Below are 17,507 nucleotides of genomic sequence, written 5' to 3' on the forward strand. Positions count from 1 at the left end.
GCCGGGCTTCAAAGTTATTGTGAAACTGCCTATTCTAAAGGTGGCGTGAAACAGATGTGGATACAAAAAATTTCCAAAGATCTTTAAGAGTACATACAATCTAAGACTTTTTCATCTTGCAATAGTATTAAAACATTTGACTTTTCTACACTATTTACAAGTATTCCCCATTCAAAACTAAAAGACAAATTGAAAGAGTTGGTATTGCTTTGTTTCATAAAAAAGAATGGCCAACATAGATACAAGTATCTTGTGTTATGGAGGGATAAATCATACTTTGTAAAAAATCAGTCTGATTCAAATAAAAAATTCTCTGAAAGTGACATTATCAAGATGCTTGTTTTCTTTATTGATAACATATTTGTTACGTTTGGAGAACGTGTTTGTCAACAAACTATCGGCATTTCCATGGGAACCAACTGTGCCCCACTGCTTGCCGACTTGTTCTTTTATTCTTATGAGGTTTACTTTATACCGGAACTTCTTAGGAAGAAAGAAAAGAAGTTAGCAGTATCCTTTAACTTTACTTTCAGCTAAATACTAGATGATGTTCTCTCACTAAATAATTCAAAATTTGGTGACTATGTTGAACATATCTATCCCACCGAAATAGAGATAAGGTATACAACGGATAAAGTTAAGTCTGCCTCATATCTTGACTTGCATCTATAAATTGACAATGTGGGTCGTTTGATTTCAACACTTTACGACAAAAGAGTTGATTTCAGCTTCCTAATTGTGAACTTTCCATTTCTATGTAGCAACATTCAAGCAGCGACAACATACGGATAATATATCTCCCAACTGATACGATATTCCCGGGCTTGTATTTCATATCATTATTTCTTTGTTAGAGGGTTAATGCTCACAAGGGAGCTATCAAACCAAGAGTTTCAAATTGTGAAGTTGAAATCATCCTTTCGTAAAATACGGACGCCATAAGGAGTTGGTTGACCGTTATGGAATATCCGTTTCACAGACGATAGCGGATATGTTCCTTATGTCGTAACTACAACCCCGTTCCCTTTTCACGAATGTGACCTACCGAATTAGACTATTTACCGGGTTTGTACTAACATGAGCAATACGACGGGTGCCACATGTGGAGCAGGATCACTTACCTTTCCGGAGCACCTGAGATCATCCCCAGTTTTTTTGTTGAGTTCGTGTTGCTTAGTCTTTAGTTTTCTATGTTGTGTTTTGTGTACTATTGTTTGTCTGTTTGTCTTTATCTTTTTTAGCCATGGCGTTGTCAGTTTATTTTCGATTTGTGAGTTTGAATGTCCCTCTGCCATCTTTTGCCTCTCTTTTACCTATATTAGATCACTGCATAACATACCAGATAACTAACATTTTATAATGGGTAACAAACATACTTTGTTTTTACGATGAAATTCTAATTTTCCTGCCCTTAATTAATTCCGGTCATCTCATTTGCCGTAATTTCTAATTAGATTTATATATTGCTGATTTATTCTAGCCCCAAATATCCATTATCCATTTAACATTGGAAGGAAATAAATAAACATAACAAAGTAATTTATTAGTCTCAAAGTGAAATTAACATGAAATTGAGTCCATTATCTAGCTTTGAACGTTTATCTCAGTCATGGCCGACATTTTAGAATACATTTACCAAGTTGTTGGTTTATAAATCTTTTCCGTGAAGTACATATGAACTGAGGAAGAGATAACAATAGAATACTAAGTGTTTGGGATATAATGGATACACATGAGTTCGCTAAAAAGAAATCATGAGCTCAGATGAGTTTAAGTGAAGGATAAAAAAAGCTTTGATTCTAGGAAACAAAACTCGGTAGATGAATATGCTGACTTCACAGCAGTCGTTTATTTTTAATTTTTATGAAAATAGAAAAGATCAATAGTTTGATAACGTCATAGTGCGGTGACAGAAGTGTAAAAAGTCGTCTAGATCGCGAGTTTAATCTCCCCAAATAACACACGGCTAAAAATAGTCTTAACTTAAAGACAAATATGTCTTCTTTAGTTTTTGCCCTGTCGTCAGTATTTCGTACGGTCACTTTTTTCTAAAAAGTCGTTTTAATGACTGGTAGTATATTTGAGAGTTTCAACCCCCTTTTACAAAATGAAAAAATGGGTATGTTTGCTTACATTTAATTGAAATAGTTTTTCCTGAAGCTATTTTGACATGTCAAAATATGCTATTCAGTATTTTATTTTCTTCTAATCTATAAAATTTGTGAAGTTTAGACTATTTAAAATTGAGGTAATTTTAATTGCAAATTCAGACTCAAACTTTAGTTTCTTCTTCATAGTAGTAATAACAATTATCCCATAATATTTTTAGCATATAGTATTTAATAAAACTAATAAGTGATAAAAATTTCGGAACCAAAATATGAAAAAAACCTTAAGAAATCAATGGGAAAAGAACGGAGTAAAAATCTTCAATTTCAACACGGAACTCAATCACTTGCCTTCCGTCCCATTTTGTGTATTAGTCAATAATTTGCTCTCAAATGATATATGAAATTACTACCTTTTTCGCTATTATATACACATATTTTCAATTAAAGTGCACTGATATATGCCACATACTTTGTTTATATATGTTTATATTCTATGTTTTTTCGTTATAAAACATCAAATATACTTTGTCAGAAAAGTCTTATTGTAAAATTAAAATAATTGACGGATAGTTTCAGTAAATATTCCGTGATATGTCAAGTCCTTTGCAACTTGCTCGATTAAGTCCAAGGAACAGACAAAAGTCGTTAAATTTTATGCAGTGAATAAAAAATATGCTAAAAAAAACCTCGATTGAAATTTTGAGTCAATTTACCAGTTTAGGGAAGTCGACTTTTGTATCTGCATTGCATAAAAGATCGGATGAGGGGGACATCAAGATGTTTAATGCGATAGCTGTTAATTTGAAGAACTCCGTGCAGGAAGTTTGACGGCATACAATTATCTGACTGTTGTCCCTCAGTTTCGGGTATCCAGTGTACACGTTCTAGAACGCAGTCGTTCATCTGGAGCACTTGTTTATTTTGTTGCAACAAAACATTTTAGAAAGATAAAAAAATACTCAAGTTTGAATCAGATGAGCGTTTTAAAAATGTTTTATCCGTGTCAGATAAAGTTAAAGTTGAAATAGTTTCCCGTCCATCTTTTAAACTTCAAGCACTCTGTCATTTTGGTTGCATTACAAAATATTTGCTAAAAACGAAAAAAAAAAAATCCAAACCCGTGGAAGCAGATATTTCAGAACACGATACTGCTTTTACTAATTTTATTTTGGCTATTGACAACGATTTAATGGTCATTCCTCATGACACCGTTACTTGATAAATATAGATCATTTCTTCAGGCTGATTCTAATTTAAAATATTCTACATGTAAAATGCAGTCTAAACTCATTTATTTCTATAGAAATTCAGTTGTCAAACAACTTCAACAAGTTCAAGGCAAATATAACATATTATTTAGTAGCAAAATAACTATTTAAGATGCCATATAAGCTTCTAGTCAATTGAAAACTGACCTCAATGTCAACTGTAATAGACACAAATAACGGACAGATATTTAATTCCGCTGCAAGTTTACTTAGAAAAGGCATCGAAACTCTAAAGAAGACTACCCAACTTCGGATGAATTGTTTCTTCCTTCTTAATTCAGTCAATGCCTTCGTATTTATTGCAATTCATTCTATGGTTACTCAATGAAACTGCATACAGCCAAGACTATTCTCAGGAAATGGCACCAGAGAAATTGTGGAAATGCTAAGCGATTGTTGAGGCAATCATTTTTGTTTTACTCCTTTTTATTTTATTGGCTTTACAAATGTACCGTGAGTTTGGTTCAAAACACCTTGTTGAAAAATTGAATGCCAATTGATTTTATACTTCTTAAAATAAAGTGGGACGCTATCTAATGTGTTGCTAACCATGAAATTGAGCGAATTCAAGATAATGTGTACTTCTCGTATGATGTTTCCCCAGCATCTTTGCATACAAGCATATGGATGTCATCACACCTTCCTAAACCCCCTTATAGATCTCTGTTAAATCTTGGATGAACTGATAGGGATGGTTTGAAGCTGGTATTTTTTAGGAACAAATATCTTCGGACTTCCTACAATACCTTGTCTGTACTTGTAAAGAAAAACTCAATATAACGTGTTTGCTTTGAGCAGAACCTTTCATGTGCAGACCTGTGGCCATGAGTGAAATGTGTAGAAATATTAAAACATGTCAAAATGTTAGAAATTATTATAAATTAAGGAATGTATCTCCCTCATGCAAAGCTCTGATTCCTTTCACGGATTTGGCAATACTTTTTGGAACTTTTGGATTATAGCTCTTCATCTTTAAAATAAGCTTTGGATTTCACATATTTTGGTCACGAGCATCACTGAAGAGACATGTATTGTTGAAATGCGCATCTTGTGCAGAAAAAAAGGTACCGTTATTGTTATTACTACCACTGGGTCGATGCCTCTGCTGGTGGACTGTTAGTCCCCGAGGGTATCACCAGCCCAGTAGCCAGTCCTCCGGTACTGGCATGAAAATACGGATTTTTTGTTTCATTAAAATTTGCTGTTACAAAATGTTAGAAATTATTATAAATTAAGGAATGTATCTCCCTCATGCAAAGCTCTGATTCCATTCATGGATTTGGCTATACTTTTGGAACTTTTGCACTATAGCTCTTCATCTTTCATATAAGCTTTGGATTTCACATATTTTGGCCACGAGCATCACTGAAGAGACATGCATTGTCGAAATGCGCATCTGGTGCAGACAAAATGTGACCGTTATTAATATTGTGACGGTTGATAAAAATGAACATGATGGAGATTGGGTTGATTTGGTATAAAGCTTGTTGCACTGGTACACACGGTTCCAGTCCCGAGGTTAGGGGAGTGTTGGCGTGCCCTTAAAAAAGTTAAACCCGCCACTATCTGTATGTGTCAGTTTCAAGTTACGAGACGATAATGAAGTGTTTGTCGTTTGTTTCTATATACTATATTTGTTTCTTTATTATTTATTTTGTACATTAATCAGGCCGTTAGATTTTTTGTTTGTTTTACATTATTCGTTTCGGGTATTGAAGACTTTGCAGTATGAATTTTACTCATTGTTGAAACCCGTACGGGACCTATAACTGTTTTATGTCTCATTTGGTCTCATTTGGAGAGTTGTCTCATTTGCAATCATATCACATCTTCTTTTTTTATATATGGAATACTTTTGAAGTCTGTGGTACGTTGCAAGGGAAAAAAAGGGGGGGGGTATAGTTACAAAACCTATAATGTAATAGATATTAACCAGTGTTAAATACACAACAAAAGATAATACTGTGGTAGCAGTAATAATTGTGAAAAAAAACAAAAAGCAACGAGTAGTCTATAAAAAACCTGAAGTATCCGCAAATTCAATTTGAGTTCATATTTGACTGTAGTGTTCTATGGCTTTGGTTTGATACCTCACCCAATATGATAGTTTAAAAAATAATTTTAAAGTATTGTCCTGCATGACACTTGATTTTTACCTGAAATTGATATTTTTCATAAGGTTAGGGTGCTTTTAACATTTTATAGGTTGAAAACTTGATTTTTGAAGTTTTGTTTATATAACGTCGTTTTAGGATTTTTTTTGATAAAAAAATCTCAATGATTAAGGTTTATGTATAATAACAAACATTACTAAAGCCAAAACAGTATCATTTGTATTTAGGTAGAGTTTAGAAATAGAAAAAAATGTCAAAATTGAAACCCACCCAAATTTTCACAAATTTTTACATATGACCTTTGACCTCAACTTTAAAAAAATTTGACCATATCAAGTCCTGACGACAGGCATATTATTATAGTACACGATTTCCTCTTTCCAATGATATATTATGTAGGTGTGTGTTCGGTGGGGAGATTAAACTCCAAAAAATCTGCCTTCAGTCACCGCACTATTAGTAACCATACTGAATGTAAAGAAATTTCGAAACCAAAATAATCATACAAAAATACATATGTTACTATGATATTTGTTAAATACATTGAAATTAATCATGTTTTATTTCCTTTTTTGGTCGAAACGAGAAAAAAAATGCATTAAAAGCTTGTTAAACTGATATTTTTGAAAATGTTCATCTTTGCTGCATGTTGACAAAAATTTGAATGAAAATCAAGGATGTACATGCATATATAAAAACTGAAGGATCATCCATACTCTTATCTGCAAAGTGTCTCAACTTTTCCTCAACATTGTACTTTTATTGATTTTGTTCCGAGCACACCATTGTTACGAGAACTTTCGATATAAATTATTGTGAATACATGGTTAAAATTAGGTTTGACCAGGTAAAAAAAAACCAACAAAACAAAGATAGTATTATGTTCTTCTCATATATGTTATGATGGTTTGATACTAAACCCCTAACGGGAAGGATTGTGCCTGATGTTCATATGAGGAAATCATAATCTTTCAGTCAGTTTAATTGAAGTCTGGAGCTGGCATGTCAGTTAACTGCTAGTAGTCTGTTGTTATTTATGTATTATTGTCATTTTGTTTATTTTCTTTGTTTACATCTTCTGACATCAGACTCGGACTTCTCTTGAAGATGATCCGGTTTTTAAATTGCTAGTTTACAAGGTAATAGGTCCAAAGGAAAACAAGTCACATTTTTCTGAATCACATTATATTTGATACAAATATGAAAATAATAATTTTAGAAACTTAAAATGTATTCTTTTTTAAATAAAAAATATTACAGAAATAGAGAAAGTAAAAATGTGAAAGTAGTTCTGTCTTACAGCGCACACGAGTAGTACCAAATTAGAAGTCGGGATATTTGATCAGCTTAAACAGCCTGATTTGTCAGTAATTGTTCTGATTTGCATCACATATTGCCAATTACTTCTAACTTAGTCAAAGGTTCACCCAAACGTTTGGCTCTTTGTACTTTAGCTTACATAAAATTGATAACATTGTGTACGTCGGGGTCTCGACGGTATTGGTTTTATCATTGTTTATATTATGGCAGTACAGTGACCTATAATTGATTTTATCTTTGTAATCTGGACTCTATTGAAAGTTTGTCTCATTGGCAATCATACTAGATCTTCCTATTTTATATCTGTAAATCCCACTCAATTTTAACATGAATGGCCATGGCCTATTTTCTATACCTTTATATTATTAGATTTACCTGACAGATCACAGTTATATTGTTGTACGTCCAATAAGTGGAAGGTAAGTTGTTGTAATATTCATTCAATGCTCGAACATTAGGTAGCAATATACAGTTAGGATAAAGAAATTAAAAGTTATCCTCATTGATTATATCATTCCTTTGTCCTTGCTTTGTTACATATTAAGCTTACTGTTTGTGTCATTTATGTCCATATGTATGTACTCAGTATCTTCAATAAACTTCATTTCTAGTAGTTGTAATAGTTAAATATATTTTTAGTTGCTGTATCCATGACAACACTCTGTATTTATTTGCTATATCGTATTGCAAAAAAGTGTATGAAGATGTAACGTATTTTCAAAATAATTGACTAAAAGTAAAATTTCATTTCCCTGGAGTTTACCTTTTCTAAAACTGTTTACATGTAGCTATCAAATAAAATCATATGTCTTTCGTCTCATTTGTTTTTTTTTATAATATTACGTCAAAAAGTTCGTTTGAAAAAAAAAAGTGTTTGTAAACATTACAATCATTTCTGGTGTGAATATGAAAATATGGACTGTGAAACAGAAAATAGCACATAAAATATGTAAAAAACAACCCAGATGTTCATATAAGCCCACCTTGAAGACTTAAATAGTCATCAGCTGTCTACAAATAAATTTGATTTCGCAATAACTTACATATTTGAAAATTCAACCGGGGCCAAAATGCGTAACCACACTCCTCACTGTGTATTGCTACCTTAATCAAAATACGTTTTTGAAAGCGAATGTTAACTCTGCTTATATAACGTTGTTACACATGTCCCGTGTTTAGATGTTTTGTGACGGTGAATGTTTACTTTGCTTTTAAAACATTGTTTTGAGTGATTTAAATTTCAGGCATGTTCAGTCATGCAAAGACAATCTATTTATGATCTGACCGAGAAGATATTCTGAAAGCTCTCTCTTTTTGTCCGAGTAATATTGCAATCGTCGTAGTCAATATTTACCTTCTTCGGTCTGATAATACCCTCTGATCATTTTTAAGCACAAGCAGATAATCGTTTTGATGTCATCTTTAAAGCTGCGTCTGATAATGCAACAACAAAACACACATGGTTGCTATTAGCATAAATAAAACGAAGTGTAAAATACAAATTTCGATTATTTTCTCGGTCTATATGAAGATCATGTAGGTCAACTACTTTCAATGCCTCATTCAAATAGAGTGATTGATGAAACTACCTATTTAATCTGACAAATTTGACCCTAATCACTCAATATACTAAAAACGTGTAACATATTTGATATGAGTGAAACGACGGATGTCATATGTGGAGCATATGATGGAAGAAACTGACCTATTAACAAGATGTCAGAACAGTGTAACTAACATGGTGCTTGTTGTGGACATCAAATATGTTTTCGACAGACAACTAACATTCCTCTAGGATCAATGGTATTCATTTTGCAACCGGCATGTACATTGATTGATATGATATAGACTTCATAGTACTATACTATCAATGGATCTTGTATATTGCTTGTGGTGAAATATTAAGCATATAGGACCAACCCCGAGTTACAATAACCCAATGAATTATTTTTTAATTATCTAAAACAATGCATGTTATAAAACTGGGCATTTGTTTTGTCTTTTATAGTTCAAAGATGAGGCTGCTGTTGGTTTTCATGATATGCTTAACATGTTTACAAGCTGAAGATGCAAAACAAAAAAAATCGACTACCACCGATCATATAACCAGCGGTCTAAATGCTGGCAAGGGCATTGCTGCAGCCGTTGCAGTTTCGACTGCACTTCCTACTGCACTAACAGCAGTTGCAGCAAGTGTTGTACCTTTTCTAGGAGTAATTGCTCCGTTTTTATCCTTTATTTTTGGATTTATTCATAAAGGACCGTCGCCGGAATTACTTGCTATTCGGAAACTCCATAAAGATATTGATACTAGGTTCGATCAAGTAGACGCTAAATTTGCTGATGTGAAAAGGCTGATAAACTGGAGTACTGTAAAGGTACAGTTTTCTGATATTGAGCAAAAAATTAACGCCGTTTACCGCATATATAAAGAAATGTACCAAGCACCAAGCAATGCTCTTAACGGAGAGAAAAAGTTATTTATCAGCAATTATGATAGTGATTTCCAGAATAGTGGCATCAAACTGTACGACGGAGTAATGAATGCAGGAAACGTCTTTGGAGAAGGATTGTTAGTTCCTTGTATGAAATATACCCAGTATGATCGCAGACGATGTGGAGCATTCAGTTCAGGGATACTTAAATTGTTACTAAGGGCAGCTGAACTTGAAGTTGCATATTTGCAACTAAAAGGTCTAAGTGCAAACGTAGACTATCACACAAAGCAATGGAAATCTCGTTTTGACCATGTTCGATCTGCAATGAGTCATGCTGATGCAACAATAGCTGCAAAATATCACGATCAATCAACCATTGATATTGACAGATATGCACTAGATCATCCAGGGAATAAAATGAACAATCATGACTGGGCTAATAACATGTATAACTTCCTTACCCAAAAATACTATTGGAGGGACTGGATGGTCATCTCTTACAAAGACGTTACTGGAGGTGATGTCCATTGGAATAAAGCATGTGGCGGTTATTCTAAATTTAGGAACCATGGCCGGAACTTTGTAGTAGCGAGTGTTGATAAGAAGACACGTCATTTAGACATGACTAAAGCTAAAGCTGTTGTTAATGCGGTACATGATCATACCACAAGTAAAGGCCACTGCCGACCACACTGCGGAACGATTTACCACAGAATAGATTCTCATTCAGCCTATGAAACGTTCCCTACCGAGGCGAAAGATCACTGCTCGCCCTATGTGGCAATTGGTGTAATCGACAATGGCGCGGCACCAACGTATAAGGCACCATCAAGCCGCCTCGTTCTAAGGAATGATAAATATAACCACATTCACGTTTTTGGATGAACGGGTGTTCTACAATAAAGTTATGCAATTGACGTATTGTTAGAATCTGGGCCATTTTCTTTGAAATTAAAAAAAGTTAAAAGCTTTACAAATTTACATAGACAACAACAGTGGAAAAGTATTCCGTTCGTACTGTTTGTTTTTCGTAAATACAAAAGAGTACTTGTTATCTTGAGATTTTTATTGGCTTTTTGTCTGTTTGAAACGCATTCTAACAAAGTCCACGATCAAATCTATTCATTTTATGTTTTATACGTGTAGCTTGTTTATTTAAATCACGTCAAATTCTATGATAACATGAACAATTTCACTGTTATATTTTTTCCAAGGTTTTTGAATTATTTTTACAGGCTGGAACTTTACTTTTGAAATTAGACCAATACTTATTTTATCTTTTAAGTATAAAAAAAATCAAGATATGTAAAGAATAATAAATAAAAAAAACACTGAACTTCGAGGAAAATTCAAAACGGAAATCCCTAATTAAAAGGCAAAATCAAATGTTCAAACAGATCAAACGAGTGAACAGCAACAGTTACTGTCAAATTCATGACTTGGTACAAGCATTTTCCTATGTTGAAAATGGTGGATTGAACATGGTTTTAAAGCTAGCTGAACCTTTCACTTTGTATGACAGTCGCAATAAATCCCAATATAATGTGATGCACGGTCTAAATAAAATCAGAAACGATTTTAGGATTAAAATACACTGGAAGAGTTTGTTATTGATATTTTATTATTCATATACACCAATATTAAGGATGTTTGCTCCTCCACTTTTTGACTTTGTGCCAGATTTTCAGAATCCTCTGGTTTTATCCATGTATTGTCATTAAAAATGTTTGCCCTCTAACCCCTACTTTTCTTTTTATAATTGTATTACATAAAGTTAAAAAAGCCATATTTCAAAATTTTACAAAATTCTCGTTATTTTTCATAGTGTTTGAAACAAATTAGGTGCCAATGTTAAATATATGAAAAATCTAGAGAGAATAATTTCCCGCCAAATTTTCAATGGCTTATATCTCGAAAACGAGCTCACTGACCCTCAATTTTTTCTACTTTTTTAGTTTTTTATTTGTATACTATCAATCTATAAAAGTCTTTTAAAAAGCTTGTTATTTTTTAACAGAGTAGCGAACATCCTTAAGAGTAAATTGGGGACATTCACAAGCTTTCAGAGGGAAACACGAACATTCACACGTATTTGGGGTTACATTCTCCAGCGTTCTGGGTAAATCACCTATTTTTCATCAGCAATCCTAGTAAATCACCCATTTTCACTTGTATTTAGAGTGAATAACTATGACATATTAGCATTCTGAGTAATTCACGAGAAAGCAGTGTAGATCACTAATGTTCACAAGCATCACGTGTAAATAAATCAACTTTCTCCGACATTCAGAGTGAATCATTGACCTTTACCAGAACACTGAGTTTATCATTTACATGATTAACATCCACAAGAATTCAGAGATCACTAATTTTCACAAGCGTGACGAGTAAATGAAATAACTTTCTCCGGCATTCAGAGTGGATCACCGATATTGACCAGAATTATGAGTAAGTCATTATTGTTCACAAGAATTCAGAATTAATTACTATCATTTACTAGCATTCAGAGAGAATCATTAACTTCTCTGGCATGCACATTCTGCTGCATTTAGGGTAAATCATTAAAAGAGGGACGAAAGATACAAGAGGGTCAGTCAAACACATGAATCGAAAATAAAATGCCATGGCTAAAAATGAAAAAGACAAACAGACAAACATTAGTACACATGGCACAACATAAAAAACTAAAGTATTAGCACAAGAACCCCACCAAAAACTGGGAGTGATTTCAAGTGCTCCGGAAGGGTAAACAGATCCTGTGGCACCCGTCTTGTTGCTCATGTTATGACAAATTCGGCTAATAAAATAATTCGGTATGTCACATTTATGAAAAGGAAGGGGATTGTAGTTACGACGTAAAGAACATATCCGATATCATCTGTAAAACGGTCATTCCATAACGGTCAACCAACTCGTGATGGCGTCCGTATAATTTACGAAGGAATGATTTCAACTTCACTATTTGAAACTCTTGGTTTAATAGATTCCTTGTGAGCAGCAATTGGAAAGCTGAAATCATCTCCTTTGTCGTAAAGGTTTGTTTTCATCGACCCTCATTCACCAACATTTGTGGTAAATCATTAATATTCACCAATGTTCAGCGTAAATGATAAACATTCACTAATTCTCATCAGCATTCAGGGAAAATCACATTTTTTCCCCAGCGTCCAAAGTAAATCACTGCCTTTTTCAAGAACTAAGAGCAGTTTTAACAACATTCACTAGCATTTAGAATAGACCACTAAGATTTAACAGAATGAAGAGTAACTCAATATCATCTTCTCGTTTTTTTTTTAGAGTAAATCACCAACATTCTTCATAATTCCGAGTAAATCACGAATTTTAATCAGCATTCAAAGTAAATCACTAATTTTCTACATGCAGCAGCAGAGTAAAGAACTATCATTCACCAGTATTCAGAGCAGATTATCAATATAAATATTTTCCTCCTAACATAAGTTCATTTGGGAATTTTCTTCTTAAATAATAATATTTACAGCCAATTGCATTCAGTGTGTGGTTAAAGGTAATATGTTTGATTGCTTGCTTGTTAGCTTATCCGTAAAACCATTATTAGGTACATGTAAGGTAAACTATCCTCATTTAAGAGTGGACTTATCCGACAGGTAACCAATCTATCTGTCTGTAGGACTAGGCTACTTCGAAAGGAGGGTAGTATACCTTACCTAATAATGACTTCACGGTTCAGCTAGCAAGCAATTTGACAATTGTTTTTCGTTCGTATAATGTGTTTGAAATTTTGATTTTGCCATTTGGTAAGGGAATTTCATAACATTGAATGAATGAATGAATTAAAAATTTCTATGTATCACTTTTGTAACATTCAGACATAGACCATTAACTTCATATTTTGTGAAACGGGGTGGATTAAACTTGGTTTTATAGTTAAATAAACCTCTCAATTGTATGACAATCGTTTAAAATTCCATTATAATCAACAGTGTGTAAGCAAAACAAACCGACATAGGTAAAAATATCAAAAGTTATGGTACATCAGTCAACATTGTGGTATAATATTAATCACTATAGAAACAAACAGAGATTCTAAAGACAAAAGCACATAAGCAAAAATGAGAGACGTGAATACAAAGAATGACCATAGCACACTAACACAATGGCGGGATGTATAAAAACCGAGCCTTGCCAAAATGATATTGCCAAATAATGGACCAAACAGTAAAGGTTATAGATATACAAAGTCAAATATAACACAAACCTATAATGGTTTACTTTTATTAATTGTTATTTGGATGGAGAGTTGTCTCATTGGCACGTATACCACATCTTCCTATATCTAAAAACAAATATAACACGTAATTAACATAATAAAACAAGTCAGTACTTAGAATCTGAACTCCAAAACCAGGCATTTCTTTTGAAGTTGATACAAAATATTCATTAACAAGGACTGGGTATCTTCCACAGAACTTTTGTTTAGAAAAATATCCCTGACGCTTTCTCATTTTTTTTCTTCATTTGATACACCTTGAAAGTAAGTAAAATCATCAATCAATATTTTTGTAACAATAATCTAAAAGGATCCTATCAGAAGCATCTTAGAGTCCTTTGATGATTCGATGAACAATTGATGTCTCACTATAGGGATTCCTTAAATTTTCTTAATTAAGGTAACAGTAGTATATCGATGTTCGAAAGTCAAAAATCGATTAAAAGAAAACAAATCCGGGCTACAAACTAAAACTGAAAGAAACACATCGACTATTAGAGGAAAACAACGAAACAGCAGAAACACTGAAGTACAAAAAAAACAAACCCAAACCAAACGACAATGAAGCACACACAGAAATGAATAACAAGATAACAATTGTCATGTTCCTTACATGGTACAGGTCATTTTAAGAAAGAAATAAAATGGTGGATTGAACCTGGTTTTGTGGCTATCCAAACCGCGCTCATTAATGGCATGTTATATACAACACTAAAATTACAACATTACATGTCAGTAATACAGTACAAATAAATTCAAGAACGTCCGTCCGGGATGGAGAAATACACAAATGAACAATACAATAGTACATTTCTACATGCTAACCACATAATGAAAACAAACACTTAAAATAACCTAGGACAGCACAAAAAACAACACAACAGAACCACGCATTGTCTGTCACACGACTGAATTGACACCGAAAAAGTGACGTCACAGATAAATTTAAACAAAATAAAATTGAAATAGCGTCATACCATAATTAACGAACCAATTGAGAAATGTATTTTAATCAACCAGATCAGTCTTATGCTAACATTTTACTGTAATTACCTGTATTCTTCACAAAATGAAAAGTTATATGAAATTTTTGCAGTTTTAATTACATGCAATTGAAAGTATTGAAACCAATTTTATCATGCAATTACAAATTATGTCGCAATAACTTTAGATACCATTGAAATACTCGCGAAGTATATCATTTACAATCAAACACTTTTTTTTAATGCAATTACCGACTTTTTATAATTGTTGCCTCTTATATTCAAAATGAAAATAGAAAATTTATGTTTAATGTTATCTGAATTAACACTGAATATACATGACATTGGACTCATTATCAGCTCACACAATGAAAATAAATCTTTACGATATTTTCATAACTTAATTTGCTTTCGCCGGCTACGATCTTAGGAATAAATTTACTTCTTTTACTCAGATCATTTTATCAAAACAATAATACTACAAGATCAAAAACATTCAATCAACTCTCAATATTTACATTATAAACCATCATGCTTTGTTTATCCTTATGTAACGAAATAAACTGTGAAGAGAAATATGTCTTATTTGTTTATAATGTAACGATATTAACCAGTGTGTAGATACTTCAACAGTTTCTTGTGTTTTATTTAAGAATTGAATGCTTATTTTTGTAACTTTATTGGGGTGTAAAAGCGTTGACCGAAGTACATTTTGTATGACTAACGTATTAAAATGAAACAGACATCTAATGTAAATATTTAAATATGAAACATATCAAGTTGAGGGATTGCAGTCGTCAGATTTTCCATTAAACGTTGACAGTAACACAAAGCGAGAAATATATTTCAAAACTCACTTGGCACAATGCAGTGCTATTAGAAATTGAACTCAATGGTTATAGTTGTCTTTTGTTTGCTCTGGTATGGAGATACATATGCAACAGTATTATTATCAGAAACTAAATATATAGGTAGTGAAGATCCATTATCTATACCGTTGATACGCGACAAAGGAGTTCCACAGGTTGCCATGCTAGATACCAAAACTATGACCATAGCACACTAACACAATGGCGGGATGTATAAAAACCGAGCCTTGCCAAAATGATATTGCCAAATAATGGACCAAACAGTAAAGGTTATAGATATACAAAGTCAAATATAACACAAACCTATAATGGTTTACTTTTATTAATTGTTATTTGGATGGAGAGTTGTCTCATTGGCACGTATACCACATCTTCCTATATCTAAAGACAAATATAACACGTAATTAACATAATAAAACAAGTCAGTACTTAGAATCTGAACTCCAAAACCAGGCATTTCTTTTGAAGTTGATACAAAATATTCATTAACAAGGACTGGGTATCTTCCACAGAACTTTTGTTTAGAAAAATATCCCTGACGCTTTATCATTTTTTTTCTTCATTTGATACACCTTGAAAGTAAGTAAAATCATCAATCAATATTTTTGTAACAATAATCTAAAAGGATCCTATCAGAAGCATCTTAGAGTCCTTTGATGATTCGATGAACAATTGATGTCTCACTATAGGGATTCCTTAAATTTTCTTAATTAAGGTAACAGTAGTATATCGATGTTCGAAAGTCAAAAATCGATTAAAAGAAAACAAATCCGGGCTACAAACTAAAACTGAAAGAAACACATCGACTATTAGAGGAAAACAACGAAACAGCAGAAACACTGAAGTACAAAAAAAACAAACCCAAACCAAACGACAATGAAGCACACACAGAAATGAATAACAAGATAACAATTGCCATGTTCCTTACATGGTACAGGTCATTTTAAGAAAGAAATAAAATGGTGGATTGAACCTGGTTTTGTGGCTATCCAAACCGCACTCATTAATGGCATGTTATATACAACACTAAAATTACAACATTACATGTCAGTAATACAGTACAAATAAATTCAAGAACGTCCGTCCGGGATGGAGAAATACACAAATAAACAATACAATAGTACATTTCTACATGCTAACGACATAATGAAAACAAACACTTAAAATAACCTAGGACAGCACAAAAAACAACACAACAGAACCACGCATTGTCTGTCACACGACTGAATTGACGCCGAAAAAGTGACGTCACAGATAAATTTAAACAAAATAAAATTGAAATAGCGTCATACCATAATTAACGAACCAATTGAGAAGTGTATTTTAATCAACCAGATCAGTCTTATGCTAACATTTTACTGTAATTACCTGTATTCTTCACAAAATGAAAAGTTATATGAAATTTTTGCAGTTTTAATTACATGCAATTGAAAGTATTGAAACAAATTTTATCATGCAATTACAAATTATGTCGTAATAACTTTAGATACCATTGAAATACTCGCGAAGTATATCATTTACAATCAAACACTTTTTTTAATGCTATTACCGACTTTTTATAATTGTTGCCTCTTATATTCAAAATGAAAATAGAAAATTTATGTTTGATGTTATCTGAATTAACACTGAATATACATGACATTGGACTCATTATCAGCTCACACAATGAAAATAAATCTTTACGATATTTTCATAACTTAATTTGCTTTCGCCGGCTACGATATTAGGAATAAATTTACTTCTTTCACTCAGATCATTTTATCAAAACAAAAATACTACAAGATCAAAAACATTCAATCAACTCTCAATATTTACATTATAAACCATCATGCTTTGTTTATCCTTATGTAACGAAATAAACTGTGAAGAGAAATATGTCTTATTTGTTTATAATGTAACGATATTAACCAGTGTGTAGATACTTCAACAGTTTCTTGTGTTTTATTTAAGAATTGAATGCTTATTTTTGTAACTTTATTGGGGTGTAAAAGCGTTGACCGAAGTACATTTTGTATGACTAACGTATTAAAATGAAACATACATCTAATGTAATTATTTAAATATGAAACATATCAAGTTGAGGGATTGCAGTCGTCAGATTTTTCATTACACGTTGACAGTAACACAAAGCGAGAAATATATTTCAAAACTCACT

At 32.6% G+C, this 17,507-nt stretch overlaps 1 protein-coding gene across 1 annotated transcript; it reads left to right on the forward strand.

Moving 5' to 3' along the window:
• Window positions 1–7,129: 7,129 nt before the first annotated feature.
• LOC139498163 (uncharacterized) lies at window positions 7,130–10,168 on the forward strand. The gene is made up of 2 exons (XM_071286498.1): window positions 7,130–7,232; window positions 8,822–10,168. The coding sequence occupies exon 2, from the start codon at window positions 8,829–8,831 to the stop codon at window positions 10,134–10,136; it is 1,308 nt and encodes a 435-aa protein (XP_071142599.1). The 5' UTR covers window positions 7,130–7,232; window positions 8,822–8,828; the 3' UTR covers window positions 10,137–10,168.
• The last annotated feature ends 7,339 nt before the right edge of the window (window positions 10,169–17,507 follow it).

The sequence above is a fragment of the Mytilus edulis genome, chromosome 12 (genome assembly GCF_963676685.1).
Source record: "Mytilus edulis chromosome 12, xbMytEdul2.2, whole genome shotgun sequence".
Taxonomy (NCBI): Eukaryota; Metazoa; Mollusca; class Bivalvia; order Mytilida; family Mytilidae; genus Mytilus; species Mytilus edulis.